Source organism: Lonchura striata, chromosome 20 (assembly GCF_050655825.1).
Source record: "Lonchura striata isolate lonStrDom1 chromosome 20, ASM5065582v1, whole genome shotgun sequence".
NCBI classification, from domain to species: domain Eukaryota; kingdom Metazoa; phylum Chordata; class Aves; order Passeriformes; family Estrildidae; genus Lonchura; species Lonchura striata.
Genome location: NC_140722.1, coordinates 8657995 through 8681801, shown reverse-complemented (window position 1 = coordinate 8681801; position 23807 = coordinate 8657995). Strand labels below are relative to the sequence as shown.

The 23807-nt window shown below is 56.3% G+C and overlaps 3 protein-coding genes and 1 long non-coding RNA gene across 12 annotated transcripts in view; 2 read left to right on the top strand and 2 right to left on the bottom strand.

Moving 5' to 3' along the window:
- The first annotated feature begins 6 nt into the window (after positions 1-6).
- On the top strand, positions 7-4807 carry SDCBP2 (syndecan binding protein 2). Of its 3 annotated transcripts, none has more exons than XM_085557828.1 (9): positions 7-1984; positions 2480-2545; positions 2665-2740; positions 3012-3088; positions 3257-3418; positions 3653-3828; positions 3896-4067; positions 4193-4284; positions 4368-4807. In XM_085557828.1, exons 1-9 carry the CDS (start codon positions 1925-1927, stop codon positions 4420-4422), a joined length of 936 nt encoding a protein of 311 aa, XP_085413954.1. In that variant the 5' UTR covers positions 7-1924; the 3' UTR covers positions 4423-4807. The 3 variants fall into 3 exon arrangements, with proteins under 3 accessions (XP_085413954.1, XP_085413953.1, XP_085413955.1); XM_085557827.1 differs by having other exon boundaries at positions 1253-1984; positions 2985-3088; XM_085557829.1 differs by having other exon boundaries at positions 1258-1876; positions 2985-3088.
- SNPH (syntaphilin) lies at positions 4795-17594 on the bottom strand. 3 transcript variants are annotated; one of them, XM_077787004.2, is made up of 6 exons: positions 17406-17594; positions 17194-17251; positions 10653-10729; positions 9694-9894; positions 8059-8208; positions 4795-7245 (listed from the first exon to the last, which is right to left on the bottom strand). In XM_077787004.2, the coding sequence occupies exons 3-6, from the start codon at positions 10694-10696 to the stop codon at positions 6108-6110; spliced, it is 1533 nt and encodes a 510-aa protein (XP_077643130.2). In that variant the 5' UTR covers positions 10697-10729; positions 17194-17251; positions 17406-17594; the 3' UTR covers positions 4795-6107. The 3 variants fall into 3 exon arrangements, with proteins under 3 accessions (XP_077643130.2, XP_085413923.1, XP_031362419.3); XM_085557797.1 differs by having other exon boundaries at positions 9694-9795; positions 10342-10729; positions 17406-17419; XM_031506559.3 differs by lacking the exon at positions 17406-17594 and having other exon boundaries at positions 10342-10729; positions 17194-17398.
- Positions 15732-23807, top strand: part of LOC110468983 (uncharacterized) — an 11673-nt gene continuing 3597 nt past the window's right edge. Inside the window, exons 1-2 of the long non-coding RNA XR_002465174.4 lie at positions 15732-16746; positions 22203-22411. This is a non-coding gene — a long non-coding RNA (uncharacterized LOC110468983). The remainder of the gene's footprint in view (positions 16747-22202; positions 22412-23807) is intronic.
- Positions 19596-23807, bottom strand: part of RAD21L1 (RAD21 cohesin complex component like 1) — a 17473-nt gene continuing 13261 nt past the window's right edge. For all 5 annotated transcript variants that reach the window (XM_085557764.1, XM_085557766.1, XM_085557765.1 and 2 more), the window contains 5 exons: positions 23594-23696; positions 22733-22872; positions 21967-22047; positions 21480-21557; positions 19596-20720 (listed from right to left, as the gene is read on the bottom strand). In XM_085557764.1, coding sequence (XP_085413890.1) covers positions 20529-20720; positions 21480-21557; positions 21967-22047; positions 22733-22872; positions 23594-23696 — 594 coding nt within the window. In that variant the 3' untranslated portion in view covers positions 19596-20528. The remainder of the gene's footprint in view (positions 20721-21479; positions 21558-21966; positions 22048-22732; positions 22873-23593; positions 23697-23807) is intronic.

Here is a 23807-nt window from a genome sequence, read left to right as displayed (position 1 = left end):
GTGCCTTAGTGTGAGGCTCAGGTGCTCGGCCCTGGGAGCACATTAAGATGCCTGGGGCTCCTGTGCTCTGTGGACAGGTGATGGTGGCCTGCTGGTATTTGCATAATTAATTGCCTCACCATAACCTGTTAAGTGTTGCCCTCACAACCTCATGCCCTTGTGGCTATGACTCAGCCTGGACTGGAAGCATGAAGGATACATGGATGCATGTTCCCATGGTCCTTGCAGCTTCAGGGAAGCCTTTCCTTGCACCTTTCTGGATTTATTTCAGTCCTTTTTGAAAGCTGGACATGGCATGTGGGGCACAGCACATCACCTGCTTTGGGCTTTGCTGCTGCAGCTGTGGTTGTTGTGTGTGTAGGATGTGCTCAGGCACCACCATGGGCCAGTGCCTGGCTCCTCTGCTGACAACCTTTGATCAGTGTGCCACAACTGATAACACAGCCATGATCAATACCAGCCTGTCCCAGCTGCCAAGCAAAGTTTGTGTGTAATGGGTCCTGGAGGGAGCAGTGCCCTGGGGCAGGAGCAGCTCAGCCATTGGTACTTGCACAGGGCCGTGCAGGAATTAGAACTGCCTTGAATTGTGGCTCAGCTAAGCAGGACAGGAGCTTGTGGGGCAGCGGCACCCTGCTCTGTCCTTTGCTGTGGCTGTTTCTGGGTGGAAGCTTGAGGCCAGTTTGCATTTCTCTTCCTGCAAAGCTTTTTGCTTTAATTATTAACCAGTGCCAGGCAGCAATGGCTTCTGGCTGGGGCTAAGCCAGGGCAGGGGGGAGGCTGAGGGAAGCCCCCTGCCCTTGGGCCCTCAGCCCCTGCACAGCTCCTGAAGCATCCATGAGTGCAGGTGGGGTGGGAGTCCTTACAGCCGTGGTTTTGTGGGGATGAGGGTTTCAGGAAATGAACAGGCTCCAGGAAACCAGGAAACAATCTCCTCTGTAGGACTCTCTCTGCCGTTGGCATTCAGGCTGTTCTTGTCCTGGGCTGGTCAAGGCAGCTGGGCACCATCCAGCTAAAAATAACAGCAGTAAATAAAACACTTCCTCCTGGCCTGGCACGCCGGAGCGGAGGCACAGGGAGCTGGGACAGGCCTGGCTGTGGCTCCGCACTGGGACTGGCCCCGTGCCGGGGAGATCTGGGCTGGTGCCACCAGGTCCAGGCCTGCCCAAGTGCCCTCAGCACCCCCCTGCCCAGCCCCTGGGGACACGGTGCTGACAGCAGAATGTCACCGCTGGCTGCTGCAGGGCTGGATCCCCAGGTGACACGGTGATGGCCCGTGGCAGCAGGATGCCACGGCCACCCCATGCTGAGCTCGGTGCCGGCTCAGTTTCTCCACCTGCAGCATGGGACTCCCACGCCTGGCACGTGTCCCAGGTGACGGCTGGGAGGGTGTGGGACACGGGATCCCGGTCACGGCCGCGTCAGCCCCACGCGCCAGGGCAGCGAGGTGTCAGCAGGAGCCACCACCCACGCAGGGGATCACGGTGGGGAACCCCCTTCACCCCCCAGCAGGGCCTGTGGAGCCCAGGAAGGATAATGGGGAGGGGGGGCCCAGTCAGGGGCCAAGCCACCTGCTGGGGGTGGCAGGAGAGGTGATGCAATTGGGGGGGGCACCATGTAGGGGTACAGTCCCATCCCTGCTCCCACAGGATGCCCAAAGCTACAGAAAGCCATCCCAGTCCCCATTCCAGTCTCTGTCCCATCCCTGCCGTGCCAGGGCTCTGTGCATTGTTGCCTTCATCTTCCTCTTCCTCACCTGTGCCCTACCTGGCGGGGGTGCAATCAGCTGAGGCTGTCTGGCCCCACCCTGGGCTGGGCCTGGCTATAAAACCCAGGGGCCAGGCAGAGGGTGTCACAAGGATCTGGGAGCTGCTGGCAGGTGAGTCCAGGGGTGCCAGGGCTGGACTTGGGGGCTGTTGTCTGTTGGATGCTGCTGCTACCCCTGGGCTGCAGGTGGGATCCTGCCTGGTTCCCGCAGGGCTCAGAGGTGGGTCTGGATTTGGTCTCTACACAAGGAGTTTTGGATTATGCTTTTTGGGGCACAAGATGCCATAGAGTGGGTTTGGGGGCACAGCCTTGGGCACAGCATGAGGTGCAGAGGGGGCTGCTGGTGTGTACAAGGGCTGTTCCCATGGGACATCTCCCTGCTGTGTCTGGGTAATGCTGGAACGGCCCCACTGGCCATGGGGAGCAGAGGGGTCTGATGAGGGGCAAGGGGCCATTCCCATGGGATATCCCACTCCCCTGTCTGGGTGGTGTTGGGAATGCTCTGTGGGGCAGGTGGATATGGGGAGCAGGAGCTGCCCGGCACACAGCCATCCATGTCCCAGCCACCAGGAAGTGGCGGTGGTGGTGACCCTGGTGACATAGCCTTGAGTCACACTGGAAACTCCAGGTGACAGCCCATCTCCGGTACACGGGCTGGGAGGGATGCTTGGAGAGAGGCAACTCAGTCCTTGAACCTCCCTGTCCCTGTCCCCAGACAGCAGCAACGATGGCAACACTCTACCCCTCCCTGGAGGACATGAAGGGCCACCAGGTCCTGCAGGTCAGTGCCAATTCAGCAGTGTGACAGGGGGTGAGCAGACCCCAATGGGTCCCTGTGGGATCTCACCAGAGGATCCCCAGGGTGGGGGGCACAGCACTGAGCACCCTGTCTCTTGGCAGGCGCAGGCAGCAGCCGGGGTGAGGACCCCTGCCACCACAGTGGTCACAGAGAAGCCAAAGCTCACCTCAGGCACTGGTAAGGAGGGACATGATCAGCTCACGCTGTGTAGGGGCTGTCTGGGTCGGCAATGATGCTCAATTTGGGGAAGGGGCGAGTGGCTCAGCTGAGACCCCCCCACAACTCAGTGCATGGGTTGGGGATGGGATTTTGGGGTCTCTTTTTACTGGGCCATGGTCCCAGGGGGCTCCTGGGATGGAGAGGGCAATGACTGTGGGTTGTGGGCCCCGGGAGCTGAGACCACCCTTGGTACGTCCCTCAGAGCCTCCTGTGCTGTACCCCAACCTAGCCGAGCTGGAGAACTACATGGGGCTGGCGCTCTCCAGCGAGGAGATCCAGAAGAACCTGCGCACCGAGGACAGCACCGTAGGTGTCTGGGCTGGCAGCTCCCTGCCCCATGTGGCTCCCCGTGCCATAACGGGGATCCCTCTGGCTCCTCATCCTGCCTGAGAGAGGCATGCAGCACTCCCAAGGGCTGAGGTGCACCGGGCCCTGTGTCCCCCCTGTCCCCACTGACCCCCAGCTCCCCCGCAGGCACTGACCCCCGTCGGGCCCTCCCCAGGCCAGCTGGTCGCCCCCCTGAGCGGGAACAGCGCGGGGCTGCGGCGGGCAGAGATCAAGCCGGGGGTGCGGGAGATCCACCTCTGCAAGGACGAGCGGGGCAAGACGGGGCTGCAGCTGAAGAACGTGGACCAGGTGAGGGGCCGGGATGGCATGGGGCTGGCATGGCACGGGACCGTGTCATGGCATGATGTGACATGGCACAAGCATGACAGTAGAGCACAGCGTGCCATAGCAGCGTGTCATGGCACGGCAGCGTGTGGCATTAAATGTCACGGCATACAGCAGGGTGCAGATGGCATGGCATGGCATACCCTGGTGCACGGCATGGCCACTGATCCCTGTGCCACCATTCTGCTGTGTCCCCAGGGCATCTTCGTGCAGCTGGTGAAGGCCAACTCGCCAGCAGCGCTGGTGGGGCTGCGCTTCGGGGACCAGGTGCTGCAGATCGACGGCAAGAACTGCGCGGGCTGGAGCAGTGACAAGGCACAGCGCGCGCTGAAGAAGGCAAACCCCGAAAAAATCGTCATGGTGGTGCGGGACAGGTGAGCGGGTGGTGGCACCGTGCTGGTGGCAGTGCCGGTGGCAGCACTGAGGGTGCTCTCCCCACAGGCCTTTCCAGCGCACCGTGACCGTGCACAAGGACAGCACCGGCCACATCGGCATCGTGGTGAAGAAGGGGAAGATTGTGTCCCTGGCCAAGGACAGCTCGGCCGCCCGCAACGGGCTCCTCACCCACCACTGCATCTGCGAGGTGAACGGCCAGAACGTCATCGGCATGAAGGTAGGGCTGTGCCCTGGTGGTGCAGGACATGCCTGGGGAGTCCAGGATGTGGCCAGAGAATCCAGGAGGGAGGGGGATACTGAGCAAAGCTGGGCACCCCATGGAGTCCCTTCTTTCTCCTGCAGGATAAGCAGCTCACGGAGGTGCTGGCAGGGGCTGGGAATGTGGTGACACTGACCATCATCCCCACTGTGATCTACGAGCACATGGTCAAACGGTGAGAATGTGGGGCTGCAAGGACCCCCACACCCCAAGGGGACCCCTGAGTTCCCCCCACTGACCTCCCTTCTCTCTGATCAGGCTCTCATCAGGACTGGTGAAGTCGTCCATGGACCACTCCATCCCTGACCTGTGACACCATCGCTGCTGTTCTGGGAGCTGATGCTGGAAGCCCAGAGGGCCTGCTGAGAGGACCCCACAGCACCTCCAAAGGAGCTGTTTTAGCACAAAACCCCTTATCCCATCAGAGTCTGGTGGCTGCTGGGTGGTTCCTCCTCTCCTCAGCAAGGATGGGGCAGATGTCCTGTACCAGCATCCCACTGTCCCCGTGTCCCTGCTTAGGCCACCCCCCTCAGGGCGGATGCCAAGGGCTGGCTCCAGCCGAAGCAGACACAGACCCAGCGACATTTATTACATCCACCACAGAGAGCGAGTACAGGACAGGGGAAACAAGAATAGGGGGGTTACAGCTTTTTCAGTTCTGTATTTAAAAAATATATTATATAGATTTGTCTTTCAAATATAGTCGTTACATTTATTACTTGGCAAAGCTTTGGATAGCCTAACAGACGTGTACACAGATCCACAAATACATTGCACAAGAGGCGAATATCCCAGCTCCGCTTACATCTGCCCCGGCTGCCTGGACACTGCTGCTCCCCACATCCATTCCCTGGCACCTGGTGCTGTGCTGGTGGCAGAGCTGCTGTCCCCACTGCCCCCCAGCACAGGCAGAGCCAGCAGAAGGGGGATGCAGGGAACTGTGGGGCACACAGGATGTCACACGTGCCCCTCTGGGGACCACTGGACATCGGCGTGTGGAGCATCACCATGCCAGGGCAACTGGCTGGTGGCACCCACAGGTGGGGGAGTGGGCTTGGGTTGGGGTTGGGGGAAACACTGTTAGTTCAAGTCACGAAGAAACCACAGACATTCGTGGGGTGGGAGTGCGGCGCGCCCGGGGGAGCCCCAAGTCCCGCGCCCCGACAGCCCCGCTGAGCAATCCTTGCTGTCTTTGTGTTTCAACAACAACAAAAAAAAGGCATTTTTCCGGAGGCCGCCAGCAAAGCGGGGGTTTGGGTGGGCCGGGGCAGCAAAGGGCTTGGCTCTACCCGCACCCCAGCAAAGGCATCCGAGCTCCAGCACATGGGGGGATCACCGGCATCGCTGGCAGAACTGCAGCAGCCCCCGGTCCCGCCCCCCGGCAGCCAGAGTCCCAACAGCCAGGCTTCAGTCTGTACCAAAAAAAAGTGAATATAGTGCAAAGCAAAGGGAGGGAGAGCCCACGGCTTCCTCGGGGGCCTTCGTGCGTGAGCTGCAGCCCAGTTCCATCCCAGTGTGGGGAGGCATCTCCTAGGGAATGGGGGGCTGGCATGAACCGCTCCGGAGCTGACCCCTGTGTCTGGACAGGAACCCCCATCCCCCTGCCCACAGACAGACACTGCACCTGGAGCACGGAACCGCTGCATCCCCAGCGCTCCACGCTGCCAGCGGCTCCTCGCCATCACCGGCCGAGCCCGGGGATGAGCCGGCGACGAACAAAAAGCAAGTGCGATGGAGGGAGAGCCCCCGTGGCGGGTGCAGCCCCGCAGCCCCCGCAGCCAGAGGCACAGGCAGGGGTGTCCATCGGCGGGGGGTGTCGCTGGGTGCCAACACCCATCTTCCAACAACGGTTCCTTCCCTCCTCCAGGAGCTGGGGGGAGGGCAGCACACCTGGATGCACCCACAGACCCCTCGGCCCCTTCCCACCCGCCGGTGCCACGCCGGGGCTTTACAATCAGCAGTCGGGTCCGTGGGGGCGGGTGGAGGGCGTCGGAGGGGTCAGGGCTGGGCAGAGCCTCCGGGGCCAGGGCTGGCGACGGGGCGACAGCCCATCCTGCGGATGGAGTGCAGGGCGACGGTGCAGCAGCCCCGCAGCAGCGAGCTGATGTTGTAGATGGGCTGGCCCTGCCGCCGCTGCGAGCGGCACAGCCAGGCCACCGTGGGCACCGCCGGCACCACCACCGCCAGCAGATCCACGATGAAGTGGCGGCTCCAGTAGCTCTTGGAAGGGTTGGTCTCGCAGCCGGTCACCTCCATCAGCTCCTCCTCTGCCACGCAGGCGATAGCCACGGAGGGGTTGGCACTGGGGGGCTGCCGCACCGCCGGGTTGCAGGGGACGCTCCCCTCGGCACCGGCGGCCGCGGCGGCGGCGTCGGGCTCGGCCGCCGTCAGGTCCGTGGTCCCGCTGGGGTTGGCGAGCTCGGGGACGGGCATCGTGTCTTCCATTTCAGAGACCCAGGCGGAGGTGGGGCTGCCCAAGCTGCAGGCCTGGGACTTCATCACCTTCTCTAGGATGGTGTCCAGGTCGGGCTGGCAGGGCACGAAGTCCGTCTGGATGGCCCGCTCCTGCATGCAGCTGGCCTGCACCCCTGCCTCCGCGCTGCTCCGCAGTCCCAGCACCTTCTCGTAGGTGTTGCTGGGGGGCAGGCGGGTGCCGGGCTCGCCCCCCACCTCCAGCGGGTCCGTGTGGCCCGGAGCCTCCTCCATCCCCACGAAGCCGCTGTCGGCCCCCTCGTCCAGCGAGATGGTCTGCGAGCCCCCCACGTTGCGGTCCCCGGCTCCCTGGTCGCTCAGCTTGGTGTAGGTGGAGCTGCGGGTGAGGGATCGGGCCGGGGACCCCCCGGCTGACTCCCCGGCGCCCTCCTCCTTCAGCGCCCCGTTCTGGGCCACCTCCATGCTGTGCAGCAGCGTCTCCAGCTTCTTGTTCTGGATGTTAATGTCCACGAAATACTTTTGGAGGCCTTTGTCCTTCTCCAGGAGGTTGTTCTTCACTGTGTCGATGACCTGCTTCAGCTGCTTGATCTCCTTGCGAGCCTCTTTGAGCGCCAGCTGGGCCTCCACGCGGTGGCACTCCTCCTCGATCCAGTCCTCCTGCATCCGTGACAGCTGCGTCTTCAGGTCCTCGATCTCAGCATCCCTGCGGAGACAGAAGGGCACCACCGCGGCGCTGAGGGGGCTGCAGGGACAGCCCTGTCCTCGTGTGCCCAGCACTGGCAACCAGACCACCCAGTAACGCTCCCAGCTGGGACCAAGGGATGGATCAGTGATTTAGGGACCCTCAGGAGTGATGCTCAGGGAGCCTCCGAGTGTTGCTTAGGGAGCCTCAGGAGCAATGTTCAGGACCCCTAGGAGTGATGCTGAGGGATCCTCAGAAGTGAAACTCAGGGACCCCAAGGATGAATGCTGAGGGACCCTCAGGGGTGATACTCGGGGACTCTCAGAACTGATGTTCAGGGCCTGTTTGGAGCAGTGGGAGCTCAGGGATCCCTGCAAGTGTCACTCAGCCTTCTCCCTGAGAGGCTGAAGCACCCAGGTCTCCCGAGGGCTGTGTGGGGTGGGCAGGTGCCCCAGGCAGGCACATGGCAGCTGGCACGGCAGTGGGGCCGTGCCTAAGCCTGAGAGGAGCAGATGGGGATTAGCCACCCTCTGACGCTGAAATTCAGCAAAAGCACGGCAGGGACTTAAACAGGGTGAGGGGGGAACGCAGCCACTGCAGGTGCAACATGGGGCTCTCGAGCCCCCAGATCTGCAGCTCCCAGGTGGGACAGGCAGCAGTGCCAGATCCCACATGCCACCAGTGCCGTGGTACAGCTGTGACCTCGGTCCCTGGGCACAAGCATGAGGACAAGGTGCCATGCTGGGGACTGAGAACCCAGAAGGACCAGTCCCAGCCAGGAGCTGCCACAGCAGGTGGCGATGGCTGGTGCTGGCACCGTTCCCATGAGCTCACCTGTCCTGCAGCCGCTCCTGTGTGTCCTTCAGGCGAGCCTTCAGGTGCCGGATGCAGACCTCCTTCTGCTGCAGGGGTGTCAGGTACTGCTCCGGCGTCGGTGGCTTTATCCCATGGTTGTCACTGCAGAGGTTGTACTTGGACGAGCGCCTGCAGGGACACAGATGTCACCCACTGCCAGTGCCAGGGTCAGCACAGGCTTGACCCAGGGGTTCTAAGGCCTGCTCTAGGGCTGCAGCCCCATAATATGTCTCAAAAGAGCCCTGAGAGCAGGAGGAGCAGGGTGGGTGCATGAGGGTGCCGTGCCCTGGCGAGAGGGGCAGTGTGGGTGTCTTTGGTGCTGTGCCTCTGGCAGGACAGCCAGGTTGGGTGTCTTTGGTGCTGTGCCCCGGCAGGAGGGTGGGTGCAGCTCCTGGACACACCGGTGCTGCTGTCAGTGCTGAGTGCTCTGTGGTGCTGGGGACTTTGCTGGGCCATGAGCAGACCCAGGGCCACCAAGGTCTCTGTGTGCCCAGAGTGACTTTCCTAGAAACAACTGATGTGGATGGAGACCCCAGGGTGGGATCGGGCCCCCAGAGATGGAGGCACAAGATGGGGAATGGAAGGGTTTGGGATGGAGCAGGTCTGGAGTTAGTGGCTGTCCTGCCCATGGAGAGCAAGCCAGGAAATCCAGCATCTGCTCTGGGCTGGGCCAGCAGCACACTGGACTCTCCTTATGCCACCACTGGCACTGGGGCAGATGAAGTGACATCTCTGGCCCAAGCCTGGGATAGTGCAGAGAGCAGGGACTGGACAGGGACAGGGCTACATGGCCAAGCTGGGAGGCACGTGGAGAGCTGGGAGCTGCAAGAGTGGCTCTGGCATGGCAGTGGGGGGACCAAACTCCCTGTGAATGGAAAGGAGGCATCCCAAAGCTCCCCTGCATGGTGTCCATCAGCCCAGCAGCCTTTAGCCATGTCCAGAAGCATTGTGTGAGAAGCATCCATGCCTTGGAATGCCCCATGGCAGCGGGAAGGCCACTGTCCCTGGCCGCAGCACGCATGGGACCTGCTCACCATGTCACCTCAGATCCTCCCAGAATGATTCCACCTCTGGGAGCTGGCAGGGGGCAGGGGACAGGGAGGTGATGAGCAGTGCACCTCAGGCTGCTGTGCCTGCAGCTCGGCTGTTTGTGCCCCGAACACACCCCGAGCTCCCTGCTGAGAAGCCAAGGGGCCACCAGCTCTTGCCAAACCTTTGCCGAGCAACACAAGGGGATGGAAGCGAAGCTCTTGCCCTCGTGCTTTTGATCTGGAGGGATCCGGGTGCTCCTTGGAATGCGGGAGTGGCGGGAGGGAGCGTGCAGCGTGCAAGCCACAGCCACAGCAGGACGGAGGGAAGAGGACAGGGACCCCTGGGTGGCAGGCGGGGGGACAGGGAGGGAGACGACACAGCAACAGAGAGGTTTGGGGGAGGAGGGTGGTGAGGGTCTCTGGAGACACACCAGCAGCTCCGCCAGCTCCAGCTCCCCAGCCACCAAGCCTCGCTCCAGCGGCCCTTGCGCTCCTGTCCCCGCCGGGCACCGGCAGCACCGGGACTGCCACCCCTGCCCGGGGGCACCCAGCAGCCGCCCTGGGGCCACGGGTGATGGGTTACCTTGGGGTGGGGCTGCTGTCGCTGCCCTTGCAGGAGCCAGAATTGCTGCTGCTGCTCAGCGAGGAGGTGCCGTAGGTGTCCCTCCCGGGGGGCGAGGGGCGCCTGGAGGCAGGGAGAAGAGGCTGTGTCTCAGGCCGAGTGGCTGAGGGCGCTGAAGACTTAAAGAAGGAGGCAAAGCCACTCCGTCCATAAACCCCGCGACTGCCAACCACCACACCGAGAACACACAAGACAAAAGGACAAAACAAACAGCAGGGATCAAAATTGCACGGACATGGCGACGGGCACAAAGGCTGGCTGGGGGGGATGTCCACCCGCTCCCCCTTCCCTGGCGTGGCAGCCCATGGATGCTGGCACAGCATCCTTGCACCCTGAGGACCTTGGGAGCCCCTGCGATCCCCTTGGAAGGCCTTTGGGAGCCCCATAAGAGTCCCCTGGGAGCGTGGTCCCAGCATAGCTCGAGCCATATCTGCCAGAGCATCACCTAGACACGGGCAGCTCTGCCTCTTCTCCCTGCCCACGCTGAGCCTGCCCCTCCATAACGGCAGTCCAGGTCACGGAGACATTGGGAGGGGAACAAATGCTTTTTCTCTTATTTTCTGTCTTTACCACTCAGCTCAAGGAGACATTTTCCAAGGGCTAACATACCTCCCAGTTTCACTGCCCCAACCCAGTGCTCTCCACCACTGCCTGCCTTCGCCTGGACGGACGGAGGGGTCGGTCCTGGCTGTGGCACAGACGGACAGAGGGACAGGGCGTGCAGCACTCGGGGAGCTGCATGCACGGCCAGGGAAGTGCTGTGCAGCGGGCAGTGCCATGCAAACCCCCGAAAGCTGGGCTGGGGGCTCGTGCTGCGAAGTGGCAGCTGCTGGTGGAGGTGTGGGGATCGTGGGGATCGTCTCATCCCGGCTGCAGGCGCTGGTGTCCAGTCCCGAGGCCAGAGGCTGAAGCATATTCACCTTCGGGATCCCGTGGAGGCGCGTCTGCTCCCCGGCACGGACATGGCCGCGGTGCCACGGCTCCTGGGCACAGGCAACTGCGGGTGAAGGCAACAGAGAGAGCAGGTGAAGGCAGGAAAATGGCCCTGATGAGATGGGGCCCCTGTGGGGTGAGCCCCGGCACCAGGGTATCAGTATAGTCCCCAGGGCCACCAGTACAGGGACAGATGAGGAAGCACATCTGGGCCGTGCTTCCCACTTGTCTCCCATAGCCCAAAAATGCTGCATGCCTGTGATCCCACCGGGATCCTGTGGGCACAGGGCAAGGGTGTTCTTAATTTGAAAGGCAGATCAGAAGCAGAGCAGGTGCCTGCCCATGGTCTGGAGCCTCTTTTCTCATCATGGGACAAGCTCCCCCCTGCTCCCAGATCCCCATCCCTGTCAGGAAGCAGGGTAATGCCACAGGGACACAGAGTGCCTGCAGTGGGGGCATTTCTGGGGGCAGAGATGGTACAAGAGCCCTGACCCAGCCATGGAGCTCCCCGGGCAGGCAGCTCTCCCTGCAGTGGGCTGGGTGCCTGCTTTTCCTTAATTAAATGCAAATCCCCCATTCAGCAGTGAAATCAGGTGAGGAAGAACAGATCCCTGCATGATGAGGCAGCAGCTGCTAATCCCTAGGGAAACACAGAGCCAGCTTTCCTGTAAATAAATAGGCCAGATCCAGAGGCTCGCAGCACCTCGGGCACACGCAGGGTGTGAGGGAGCAAGGGAAGCATCTGCTCAGCATCCACATCCTGCCGGGCATCCCATGGCAACACTGGGACCCCCACTGTGCTCCCAGACTGCCAGAGACCGACGGGGATGGGGGCAGCACGGGGGCCCCCCCATCCCCAGGCCTGTTCACAATGCCAGCATTTATCTCAGATTTTGGCAGAGCAATGCAGGAGATGGGACCTGCCAACAGAGGATCGATGGGTGACAGGAAACACTCCAGGCTGCTGGCCCTGCTCCAGGGGAGTGCAAGGAGTGGGACAATAGGGGAGGCAGAACAGGAAGGGGGGCACATCCAGCTCACTCCAGTGCATTTGCACCCCCAGGCTATTTTTTTTTCCCAGAATACCTCAAAGCCCACCCTGGCCAGCTCAGGTCCCTCCTTCTGTCCAGGATTTGCTACTCCCTGATCCCCAAAAATCCCAGAGCATTGATGCTGTGAAGTCCCAGGTCCCAGCAGGAACAGTGCCCCATGACAGAGGGGTGCCAGCACCCCTGGGATGCTGCAAGATTGATTTGGGCATCCTGCTGCTCCCACCTGGGATGGATTTGCCTGGAGATGACCTGAGCAGGGGAAGGCAGAGTTCTGTCCTGCTGGATCACTGCTCCCAAGTGGGCAGCAAGCTCTGCTACTGCAGCAGCGTGAATCAGCATCCCCCAGGAGCCGGCGTGGCCTCGGGCTGGCAGGAGCATCCTCCAGGACTCTCTGTCACCCTCCAGCAGCGCCACACGGGGCTGCAGCACAGCCTGGACTCCAACAGCTCCTGAGCAGGGATTTAGGGAGATTTGAGAGGGTTGATTCCTCACCCTCTGCCCTGCAGTCCAGTGGGAAATGGTATTATCCCAGGGGTGCCCATCATCAGCTCAGCTGTACCTGGATCTTCCCCACTCATGTCAAGGTCACCCTCGTGCCACACTGCTCTGTGCAGGGGTCCCTCTGTGCCCCCCTGACACCAGCACACGTGTGTGTCCAGCACATGGGGCTCCTGAGAGCACCCCACACCACACCCCAGGCACTGCTGCCAGCACCGCAGCCTGGAATGGCTCTGTGGGGACACCTGGATTTGGCCTCATGTCTGGGGACCTCATTTCCTCCTCCTCCTCCTCCTCCTCCTCCTCCCACTGCTGCAGACTTGCCTGGTGCCCACGCCAAGCCTTGATGCCTCCCACAGCACCCAGGGTGTCTGGGATTTAAGCAGTGATAATAAATTGTCATTATTCCCAAAGGATCAATGGGTCACTTTGGTCTTCCCCAGGAGGCCTCACTGTGCCCACAGGTAGCCCAGGACAGGGAGGGTGGGCAGATCCAGCACCAAAGCTGAACACACACCTTCCCACATGGTACATGGCTACTAAAGGCAGGGGAAATCACAGATCTGCACTCAGAATTACTCCCATCAAATGGACCAGGATGAGGAGTTGCAGCACCAATGGAGCCCCTCCAGGAAAGCAAGGGGAAATCCAGGATTAACCCTGGTCTAGTGGGTGGCAACTCTGCCCATAGCAGGGGGTTAAAAAGACAGAATGGGTTGGGTTGGAAGGGACCTTGAAGACCATTCTCATTCCAGCCCTCTTCCATGGGCAGGGACACCTTCCACTCTCCCAGGTCGTTCAAATCCCTGTCCAAGCTGGCTTTGAACATTTCCAAGGATGGGGCATCCACAGCTTCTCTGGGCAACCTGTGCCAGGGCCTCACCACCCTCACAGAGAAGATTTTTTTCCAAATATCCCATCTAACTCTGCCCTCTGGCAGTGGGAAACCATTCCCTGTGTCTTGCCACTCTGTGTCCTTGTCCAAAGCCTCTTTCCAGCTCTCTCAGAACCCCTTTAGGCACTGGAAGAGGCTCTTGAGGTCTCATCAGAGCCTTCTGTTCTCTACCAGCTCTCTCAGCCTGTCTGCACAGCAGGGGACCAAGACAAAGGTGATTTGGGGGGCACTGCCTTGTCTCCATACTGGGGAGCAGTAGGACCCTGCTCAGCACAGACCTGTGTCTGCCCCTCCTGCCTGGGAATGCCAGCATGGGCCAGGGTCTGACACTCCAACTTACACCAGATCCAGAGATTGTCCTGCAAACCACCTGCCTGTGGTCCAGCACCCTGCAAATCCCCTAAAATGCAGCTCGAGGGCTGAGCAGGGTGGCCACTGCCCATTGCAAAGACCAGCGTGTAGCTGGTGCTGCCGACAGCCAAACTCCTCGTGTGGAGCAGAAGGGCAGAGCTTTTACAAACAGCACAAACCAGGGTTTGTTCCATGCGCTGGAATTAGCCTGGAGAATTCCTGATAAATAAAAGCAATGGGCCTTGATAAGGAAACAGCTGGAGCTGCAGCAGATCCACCACAAATGGCTGGGATGCAGAATCAGGACAAGTCCCTACACTGCCACTGCCCCGGGGGGGGTGACACCACAGGGCTCATCTTCTGGTGGGTCCCCAGCTCCTGTTGAACTGCTGATCACGCTGGGACAGTGATGGATGGCAGAGCAGTGACAGAGCAGTGACAGAGTGGGGGCTCAGGCCGGTGCCCCACAGGAAGATTTCCCCAGGCTCAGCTGGATCACTGCCCCACAGAGATGCTTCTTTGCCTCAAATCCTGCCACTCCCCACTCCTTGCTGGATCTCCTGGCTGCACCAGTAATGGACAAATTAGGCTGGGCAGGCATGGCCCTTCCTAGATGTTCCTCACATGGGAAACAGGGACACAGAACCTCTGAAGAAACCCTCATCACTGGCTCAGTGAAGCCTCCAATGGTTCCTCTGAGGGTTTCATGGCTGCAGGCTCAAGAGTTTGCTCCCATCAGCTTCCAAAGCTCAGCTTCTGTGGGATTCAGAGGGATCCAGCTGCTTCCAGCTCACCCCATCCCCACGGGGAACATGGGAGAAGGTGTGAGAGCCTGCAGCTCACTGCCAGTGCCAACCCTCAGCACAACACTGCTGTGCCAGCAGCTGCCACATTTCCCTGGATTTCTCGCTCACTGCTTCCTTTGTCGAGGCTCCCATCATCCTGCCTGCTGCCGGATTCCTGTGTTTCCCTTGGCACATCCTGTGTGAGGGATCTTTTGCAATGGTGGCACGGAGCCCATGCGTCTGAGAGCAGCTTCACCCACTGCAGAGACCTGGGAGAGGAGCCATGGTGTCCCCATGGGTCCCCTGGGAGATCTTCAGCCTCCCAGGATGAACAAGATTAAAAGCAGAGGGAACACAGAGAGGGAAGCCACAGTTCTGTTTTCCCAGGGGACAAGAAGGGCTCTCAAGGACCTACCCTGCCTTCCTGACACCGGCTCTGCTTTTCTACACTCTACAAAAAACCAAAGTGCTGGATGTGGCCAACAACCAGCAGCTGATGTGGGGCAGAGCCCTTGCTCCTGGATAGTGGCAAGGCCAGGGCTGCTTGCACTGGAAAAGGGACTGGGATACAGCTGGGTCACAATGGGAAAGAGCAGGATTCAGCAGCCAGGGGTGGCAGAAGTCCTGGTGCAGGAGGGGGTCAGCACCGGGGCCACCACCTGTGCAGCTGGGGACAAACATCCATGCCTATGTCCTCCTCCTGCCATAGGGGATTTTTGGGATACAGGGATTGCTTTGCTTTTGCTCCAAGAAGATTACAAGGATGTGGCAATATCTCCAGAGACTGGGAGCCTCTGCTCCAATGCAGATGGGTTCATCCCCAAGCTTCACCTGGGTCCCAGGCAGAGGGAGATCATGGAGTCACAGACCCATTTAGGTAGGAAAATACCTTTAATACCTTCAAATCCAACTCCTTACCCAGGACTGCCCAAGCCACCACTAAATCCAGCTCAGGGCAGAGCCGAGTGCTGGGGGCACAAGCAGAGACAAACCCCAGGGAGTGTTTATGCAACACCACCAGAAAAATCAATGCTGCTAAGAGAGGGTGTATCCCATTCCAAAAGGCAGGAGCATCTCCTTTTATTCTCCTGTTTGTTATAAAACGCTGAGTTGACATCCAGAGATTACAGGAAAACAGACACCATTTGGAAAGCTCGGGTTATGCAGCTCATCATTTTTCCAGCTGACCTGGCTGCAACTCCAAATGGAGAGGTGGCAATTCCCAGCCCTCATTAGTTAAAAATAAGGTGCTTGACCAGAGGGCAAAGGCTGGGCTCTCACTGGGGACTCTGGAGCCAAAGGGAAATGGGAAAAGAGCTCCATGACAAGCGCTGTAGCAGCATGAGAACAGGAGTGGGACACCGAGGATGCAGACCCTGTGGTGTCACCCCAAGCCAGGAATGTCAGCAGGATGGGATGGAGGTGCCATCCCACTGCACAGCCCATCCTGCAGAGGTGCTCTGAGCTGTGAGGCAGAAGGAACAGCCCACTCCTTTGAGATACAAAGGCAAAAACCTGGAAGACAACCCCAGCTTCCAGTGCAACAGCTCCGCCTCCCCTCCGTGGCTCGGCGCGGCGGAAGCAGGTCTCCCCTAGCCACCATCCACCTTGAGCCAGGGCTGGGAATGACGGCGGTGCCGGGGGATTAGCCCTGGTCTCCACACCGCTGGAATGGCCTAATTTAACCACACACATCTCCTGCCTCAGCCCGCTGCAGCACTTCCAAATGGGAGCACAGGCACTGCCCCTCTGACCCCCACCCTGGGACCCTGGACACCAGGATTTGCATCTTCTGGAACACGGTCATAGCACAACGTGCCTGTTGCCCAGAGGAGGTGGAAACGCTGGGATTTTTAAGCAGAACAGGCACCCAGCAGTGGGTTCTGTGTGACAGCCACAGCGCTGACCTTGTGGGGCAGAGAGAACAGAGCACCCGACTCATCAACCCGCTTGGGTGTTCCTGTGTCCCTTTGGAGATGGAGCATGAAGCCATTAAATAATAAAATGTCAACTGCAGAGCAGCCCCAGCTCCTGCAACACTCCATGGTGCCGGAGACACTTTGGGATGCTGCACGAGATGTGGGGCTGGCGCTAGAAGGCAGAGTCTGGTGCATGGGATGTGGGTTTGGGGCGTGCAGGGAGGGTTTGGGGTGTGCAGGGATGGTCTGGTGCATGTGATGTGGGTCTGATCCATGTGACGTGGGATTGGAGGATGCAGGGAGGGTCTGGTGCATGTGATGTGGGTCTGATCCATGTGACGTGGGATTGGAGGATGCAGGGAGGGTCTGGTGCATGAGATGTGGGTCTGGGGTGTGCAGGGAGGCTCTGGTGCTTGCAGGGAGGGTCTGATGCATGTGCCCCTCCCTGCACAGAGGAGGGTCTGGTGCAATGAGATAAGGGTCTGGTGTGGTGAGGGACTGGGGCATGCAGGGAGGGTCTGGTGCACGTGAAGTGGGTCAGATACTTGAAATGTGGGTCTGGCGAGTGCAGTGCAGGTTTGGTGAGTACAATGCGTGGCTGATGCTGCTCTGTGGGTCTAGTACAAGTCGCATGGGTCCAGGGCTGGGAAGCAGGACTGCTGGGTGTGGTGGGGGTCCAGGTGGGTTTGCAGTGTGGGTCAGGGTGCATAAGATATGGGTCTGATAAACCAGACGTGGGTGCAGTGCGTGCCAAAGGGGACCAGCGCATGCAGCAGTACGGGTCTGGTGTGTGCCGCGGGGGTCTGGCACACGCAATGCGGGTGTGCTGCGGGCCCGATGCGTGACCCGCCCCGAGCACCCTGCGCCCCGGGAACCCCCCCGCTCCCGCCCCCCGATGCGGAGCGGCGCTGGCAGACCCGGCTGCGCCCCCCGCCTCCCCCCCCCGAATCCGCAGGCAGAAAGGGATGAGTCACGGCGGCCGCGGGGCCCCGCACCGCGCCCCCCGCACCGCGCCCCGCACCGCTCACCTGCGCGGGGCCCCGCCGATGTCGGGGGCGGCAGCGCCGGGGTTCGGGGCTCAGCGACCTGCCGGGGAAGGGAGAGAGCGGACGGTGAGCGGCGGCGGCGCGGGGCCCGGTGGGGTACCCGGTGCGGTGCCCGGTGCGGTGCCCGGTGCGGTGCCCGGTGCGGTGCCCCCCGCCCCATCCCGCATCCCCGAGCCCTCCCCTGCCTCCATCACCTGCGCCGGCCTCCATGGGTGCGGCGGGGCGGCCGGGAGCGCTGGAGGGATGAGGGAGGGATGAGGGAGGGATGGAGGAGGGAGGGATGGCGAAGGGAGGGAGGGAAGGATGGATGGAGAAGGGAGGGCGAGAGGGAGGGATGAGCCGTGCAGCTGCGTAATTTGCTCCCTCCTCTGCGATCTTAAAGCGACGGCGCCGCGGGTGCCTCCCCCTTCTCTCTCCCCCCACCGGGTTTCCCCCCGTTTCTATGGCAACTCCCCTCTGCCGGAGCGGCACAACAACCTCAAAAAAAAAGAAACCAGCCGGGTTTTGGGGTTCCTCCCCGTCTGCGAAACCCCGCGGGCCGGGTGTACCCTGCGCCCGGTGGCCCGGGCTCCTCGCCCCGCGTAACCCCGGAGGAGGAGGAGGAAGAGGAGCGGGGAGCCGGATCGGCCCCGCGCTGCAGCCACCCGGCCCTTGGAGTCCCCCCAGCGTTGGAGTTTTCATTTAAAGCAGTCCAGCTGTGAGGAGATCCCTGCCTCTAGTTAGTGACGCACTTTCATAAAGTAAAGTCATTAAATAACCGGAATTCTGTGCCCCATTTCAATCCCTCTGGCTCAGCCCTAATCGCCGGGGCTGGGGCGGACAAGCAGCAGCAGCCACCCCGAGCTGCTGTCCCGGGCTGTGACGGGCATCGGGGAGGTTTGGGAGATGAGGCTGACGGCTGGCACGGCTCGGCACGGCACGTCCCGTTCTCCAGCACAGCCCGGTTACTCATGGCACTTCCCACACGCTTCCTGCTGTAACTGTCAAGATCAACCTTCCCAAATGATTTGCTGGGGAAACGTCTCGGGAGCCCCCGCGCCACGTCCTGCAGCCTGCGCGGGGAGCAGCCGGGCACCGGCTCCTGGGGAGCTCCGTGCCCGCGGCCACGAGCGCCCAAGGTCGGCTGCGGACACCCCCGTGGGGACCAGGAGCGTCAGAGATGCACATGTGCCTGTGCTGCAAACATCCACACAGCATCCAGCCTGGGTGGATTCACATACGGGTTTATGGAGGGAAATGTTAATGTGGGAAATATTCACAGCCACAGTAGAACCTGCACCCAAATTGGGTCTGGACCCGAGGCCCATTGTGCTTCCCAGACGTTCCCAGCTCCCTTTGTCACGCCCCCGGGTTATTCCAGAGTTTTGACAAACCTGTTTGGTAAATACATGTCAGTCTTTTTTCCAGCACTATTTCCTGCATGATTTGTACTTCATTTATCCCAACACACAGACTGTTTTCAGTGTATATATATATATATATATATATCTCCTGCCTCCCATTTATTCCTGCCCGCCTCCAGCTGCCTTTTGTTTCCCTCTTTCCCGGTGAATCCAACGCACAGCCTCTCTCCTTGAAAGGAAAATTAATGAGTTATCACAGCTGCTGCCACTGGATCAGCTCTGACCATGTGGCACAGGCAGCAGCTCTGCTGTGAGATGCAGAGTCATTCCTGATGGCTTTTGGGAAAGAAAGATGGTTCCTCCTTCCCTCTGCAGTCTGCTGTGCTTGGTCTCCCAGGATACTCTGACCTGAAGAGTGGGAGCACCACTCCAGGGAGACTGAGCCTGCTGCAGGGAAAAAGGGAGAGGTTTTCACCAAACCCAAACCCTTTTCCCAGGTCAGCACCTGGTTTTGGAAGTGCCAGGCCTGCCGTAAGGAAAAGATGAGCTGCCCTTGGTTCCAGTCTTGGCCTGAGCCATGCTCCTATTCCCACCCAAAACTGGTGCTTCTTCTGCAGAAAACTGAGCTGTTTTTACCAAACAGGGATGCTTTTCTCTTCCTTACACCCAGAAAAGGAATCCCTCAGAGAACAGCAGCACAGGCCCAATACTTAATCAAATAATTCCTGTTCAGAAAGGACACTCAGATGGAACACCCCCACAGCCAGTGGCCACCCCATGCCCCACACTGGGGCTTCACCTCTTTTAGAGCCTTTTTATTCCCTTAATCAGACCCTCAAACACAAACCTCCCTGAATCCTGTGGGACAGGAACCACACATGTCAGTGAGCACAGACAAACAGGGGTGTCACTGAGGTGAGTGAACACCTGGAAGTCAGGTGACAGTATCACCCATCCTTTCCCATTTAAGGTAAAATCACCAAGTCCCTCACTCTGAGATGAACCCATAGGATTTGATCCTTCAGAAGAAATACCAACAAGCAAAGGAAACATCTTCTGATTTTTATTGATTCCACATGAAGGAACAGTGATGTCCCCACAGCACAGAAACACCTGAGTGGGGCACAACCATCCCTCCTCCAGGTGGGAGGCAGCCAGAAACCAAGAGCTTCAGAAAATGACAGTAAACGAGATAAAATTTATCCTAAATTAGATAAAAATACAAAGAACTGATAATATTTCAATTAACATCCATTTTTATGTAGATCTACACATGAATAAAGGTGTTAATAAGTTAAAAGGCTCTGTGAAATCTGAAAAAGCAGGATTTATAGAAAATAGAATTTCTTGCTGCAACTTCTGGACTCTTCTAGGGCCAGTATAACTTCTGTCTGCTTAAACACACAAAAGTAATGCTGGAGACAGTACCCTGCTAGATCTTAAAATATGAAATATTGAATATTCTTTGACACAAACAATTTTAAATAGTCTTTTTTTTTTTTTTTTTTTTTTTTTTTTTTTTTTTGCTACAGAAAGTAAACAGATAACTCTTATTGATGGTATTAGAGAATTAACAGACACAGGCCTTGTCAAAAATAATTTAAACTCCAAAGGTAATCTCTTGAGAAAGGTTTTGAAGGACTTTTTAAAAAACCCTCCAAGGACCTTCATAAAATTCCTTTGAGGACTTTTTATAAAAATCCTTCACAATGTAAATCTCTTATGTAGAATATATATTTTAGTGGTATTTTATTAACATATTGTATAACTATCATATAAGTAATCATATAACTATAAATACTAATAATAAGCCCTGCAGTGATCACCTGGGGCAGGACCCCTGCACAAGCCATTACTGCATGGTGTAGAGGACAGGGAGCTCTGCTCATCTCCCACAACTTGACAAGACATTCCATCCTTTTTCTAGGAAAACTATTTGCTGGAAAGTGCAACCTAAACTGTATTTTGATCAGTTTATCTGATCTTGTCAAACATGGGCCCAGCAGTGGCTGTGAGGTCAGCAAAGGGCTTGAGCTGCTGCAGCTTGAGGACCTGCTGCTTCCTCAGCACCAGGAAGATGTAAAATGTGGCTGCAGCTTCTTTGCGGTTGTTTCTCCGGCAGAGCTCCCGAAAACTGAAGGAACACACGCCTGATGTCTTCAGTTGCTGCGTGAGGGAAATGAGAAATCACTCAGTCAGCTTCTCCACCAGTAAAACTGGAGCACAAGCAGAGAGCACTGCATAGAGGGAATATCTGGTGAATGCTTCAAATAGGATCCAATCTCCATAGAATCCTGGAAGCACACACTGGCTTGGGTTGGTAGGGACCTTAAAGACCATCTCATCCCTCCACCCTGGATACCTCCAACAAGACAAGGTTGTTCCAAGCCCCATCCAACCCGGCCTTGAACAATTCCAGAGATGGGGAGTTCACAACCTCTCTGGCTGTCTTCCATCTGTGTTTATAGAAGTGACTCTTAACATTTTAATGCCATAATAGTGTTGGTACTTATGTCTGTTACTAAAATCTACAATTCCATCTAGAATTCCATTATACCAGTGGAGTGCTTCCATCATTCTTTGTGATTTATAACAATAAATATCCTTGAGTAGTTCTTTGGTTTCAGAGTTCTCTTGTTTTTTAAAGGCTGTAAATATTTGTTTCTATTTGCACAGAACCTTTGAAATACATTTAAAAAAAGAGCATTCAGAAAATTCTAGTAATTCCAGCTGCCATGGAAAGGAACATCATACATCAAGCACCCAGAATTGTGATTTTCCACAGAAATACCAAGAAAAAAAACCACATGCTGCAAGTGAGAGGCAGAGACACAATGGACAGTAGAAGGAAGAGTTTTTCTAACATGGTCCATCTGAAATCAACACCATCTTTTGGTATCTAATAACAAAATCCAGCACTGGTACCTGTAAAGTTTTTTGTAACCAAAGAGTTCTTTTGCCCCATCTTATTTCTTGATTGTCTTTCCTGGTCGGTGTTTGCTCCTTGGGAGGAAGTAAACAGAAGGTTAGTCAGAGTGTGTAAAAAGTCACATGCCACGAGAAAAAGGACAGGAGTTCCAGCCTGGCTGAAAATCCAGATAGAGCTGGATATCTGGATGGCCAAACTCAGGGAATCTGGAGCCTCTGACACTTCCTTGTTCACACAAGGCTGTGTGAAACAAGGGAAAGAATGGGACCTGTGTGCTTTGTGCTACAGAGACAGCTCAGGTGCAGCTTTCAGAGTACCTGAACATCCTCAGAACCAGCAAGGTTGGAATTATTTCCTTCTTACAGGAAGCAAAACTCCCTGTAAGTTCATGATGCTTTTTTTTATTTATTTATTTATTTTTTTTTTTTTAGAAACAGGTTTCTCTTCTAAAACAAGCCAGGGCCATCAGCTTGGGACACACACCTCTGGCACTTCCACCTGCTGTGTTTCAGCTTCCTGGCCCAGGGAATTTTTTGAGCTCTCGGAGAAAGCTGCTCCATCCTCCTGTGAACACAAAAAAACCAATCACTAGGCCTGACCATTTCTGCACACATTTCGTGCAATTCTCCTCACACAGTTCTGCTCAAAGAATTTATTGTAATCAAGTTCTTCAAAATGAGTTAATAGCTGCTATTTCTGCCATGTCTTTCCTGATACAGGGAAGGACCTTGCTGCAGAATTTATCTACAGATGAATCTAAACCTACGGGCAGAGTTCAGGCATGGAGCACACATTTTCTGCTGCCACTAGCTCCAATTTCATCATTTTCAACATCAATAAGCCTCATATTCCCTAAAGAATGCCCTTTAGCAGAAGTGAAGATGGAAGAGATATTGCTTAAGGATTTCCTCAACATGACACACAAAATGTAAGTTTTGTCCTTTATAGAGATTATATTTGTCTCTTCAGTACAATATTTCATATTTAATATTAAGCTCTCATTTATACTTGGTGATTAAACTGTAATCTATGCTGATGAATAAACATTTTAATTCATCATTCATTCGTTATGTGAGTTTACCAAATTATAAATAAACTTTCATCACACCAGCTACTTAATGCTCTGTTGACTGTTTTTAGCATCCTTTCCAAACATTCGTAATTTCTTAACATGTTTTAAATGGAACCTTAGCAAAAAGTGAAACCAATAGGCACACTTAAGTCTCTAAAACTGAGGAAAACTGCTCACTATAATTTCACCACAGTTCTCATTGGTTTCATTTCTGTCATTCTGTGATGTCAACATAAAGGAATCATTTCTAATTTTGCTCCCAGTCTCGGAATGAGCTGGCTCCTGCAGGTAACTTGGCTCTTCTATTGGCAGCATCTCTGTATTAATAGAAAACCAAGGTTGAAGAGGAAATTACTGTGAATCACCATCCTTAAAAAAAAAAACAAAACACTGAAAACCAAAAATTACACACAAGTTCAGAGTCTTTGAGAGGAAGAGCCAGAATAAGCAAATATTGAAGAAACATTAGTCCCAACAGGAGCATGGAAGAAGAACCTTCCAAGGCAGGTTTTCCTTTTCTGAAAATTGACCTTTATGGACTCACTGGAGGTGGGTTTGTTAATTAATTTTTGAGGTAGGTTAGGTTCCCAGCAGAGCAAAAGAATGAAAGTGGATACATCCTTCTCAGAAGATCTAAAATGGAACATTTCTTCTTGCCTGACATTAACCAAACACATCTTCCAGATACAAGTAGGACTATTTACATTAATTTGGAATTTTGGAAAGGAGTTTGATTAAGCTTAGAATAAGTAGGAAGCTATTTTTTAAAATTATATTGAAAAAAACCCCACAAGCAACATTACCCAAATCTGCAGTTTCAGAGATAATTAGAGAAACCAAAGATGAAACCAAAAATATCTTCTTATGCCACATGGAAGAAAAGACTTGGATTTCATTTAATTTTTAAGAAACAAAAGAACAGCAAAGTAGTAATTTGCATAATACTGCACATCAACACCTCTTGTGTGTCTTAAACATTATGTAGAATATAAAATACTCTCTAACAGCTAATTCTGCACAATAGAATTAAAATATTACCTGTAATATCTTGCTCTTTTCCCATTTCTTTCATTTCAGACATCCTGTGTATTCCATTTGCTGTCATCTTACATTTGTCAGTCTTTAAGCATTTTTCAAACATCTGAAAATAATAGTTTTTTGTTTGCTTTCAGAATATCATGTCAGATTATTTACAAACATCAACGCAAAATATGAATATGAGCTGTATGTTAATGACTGCAACCCAGAATTT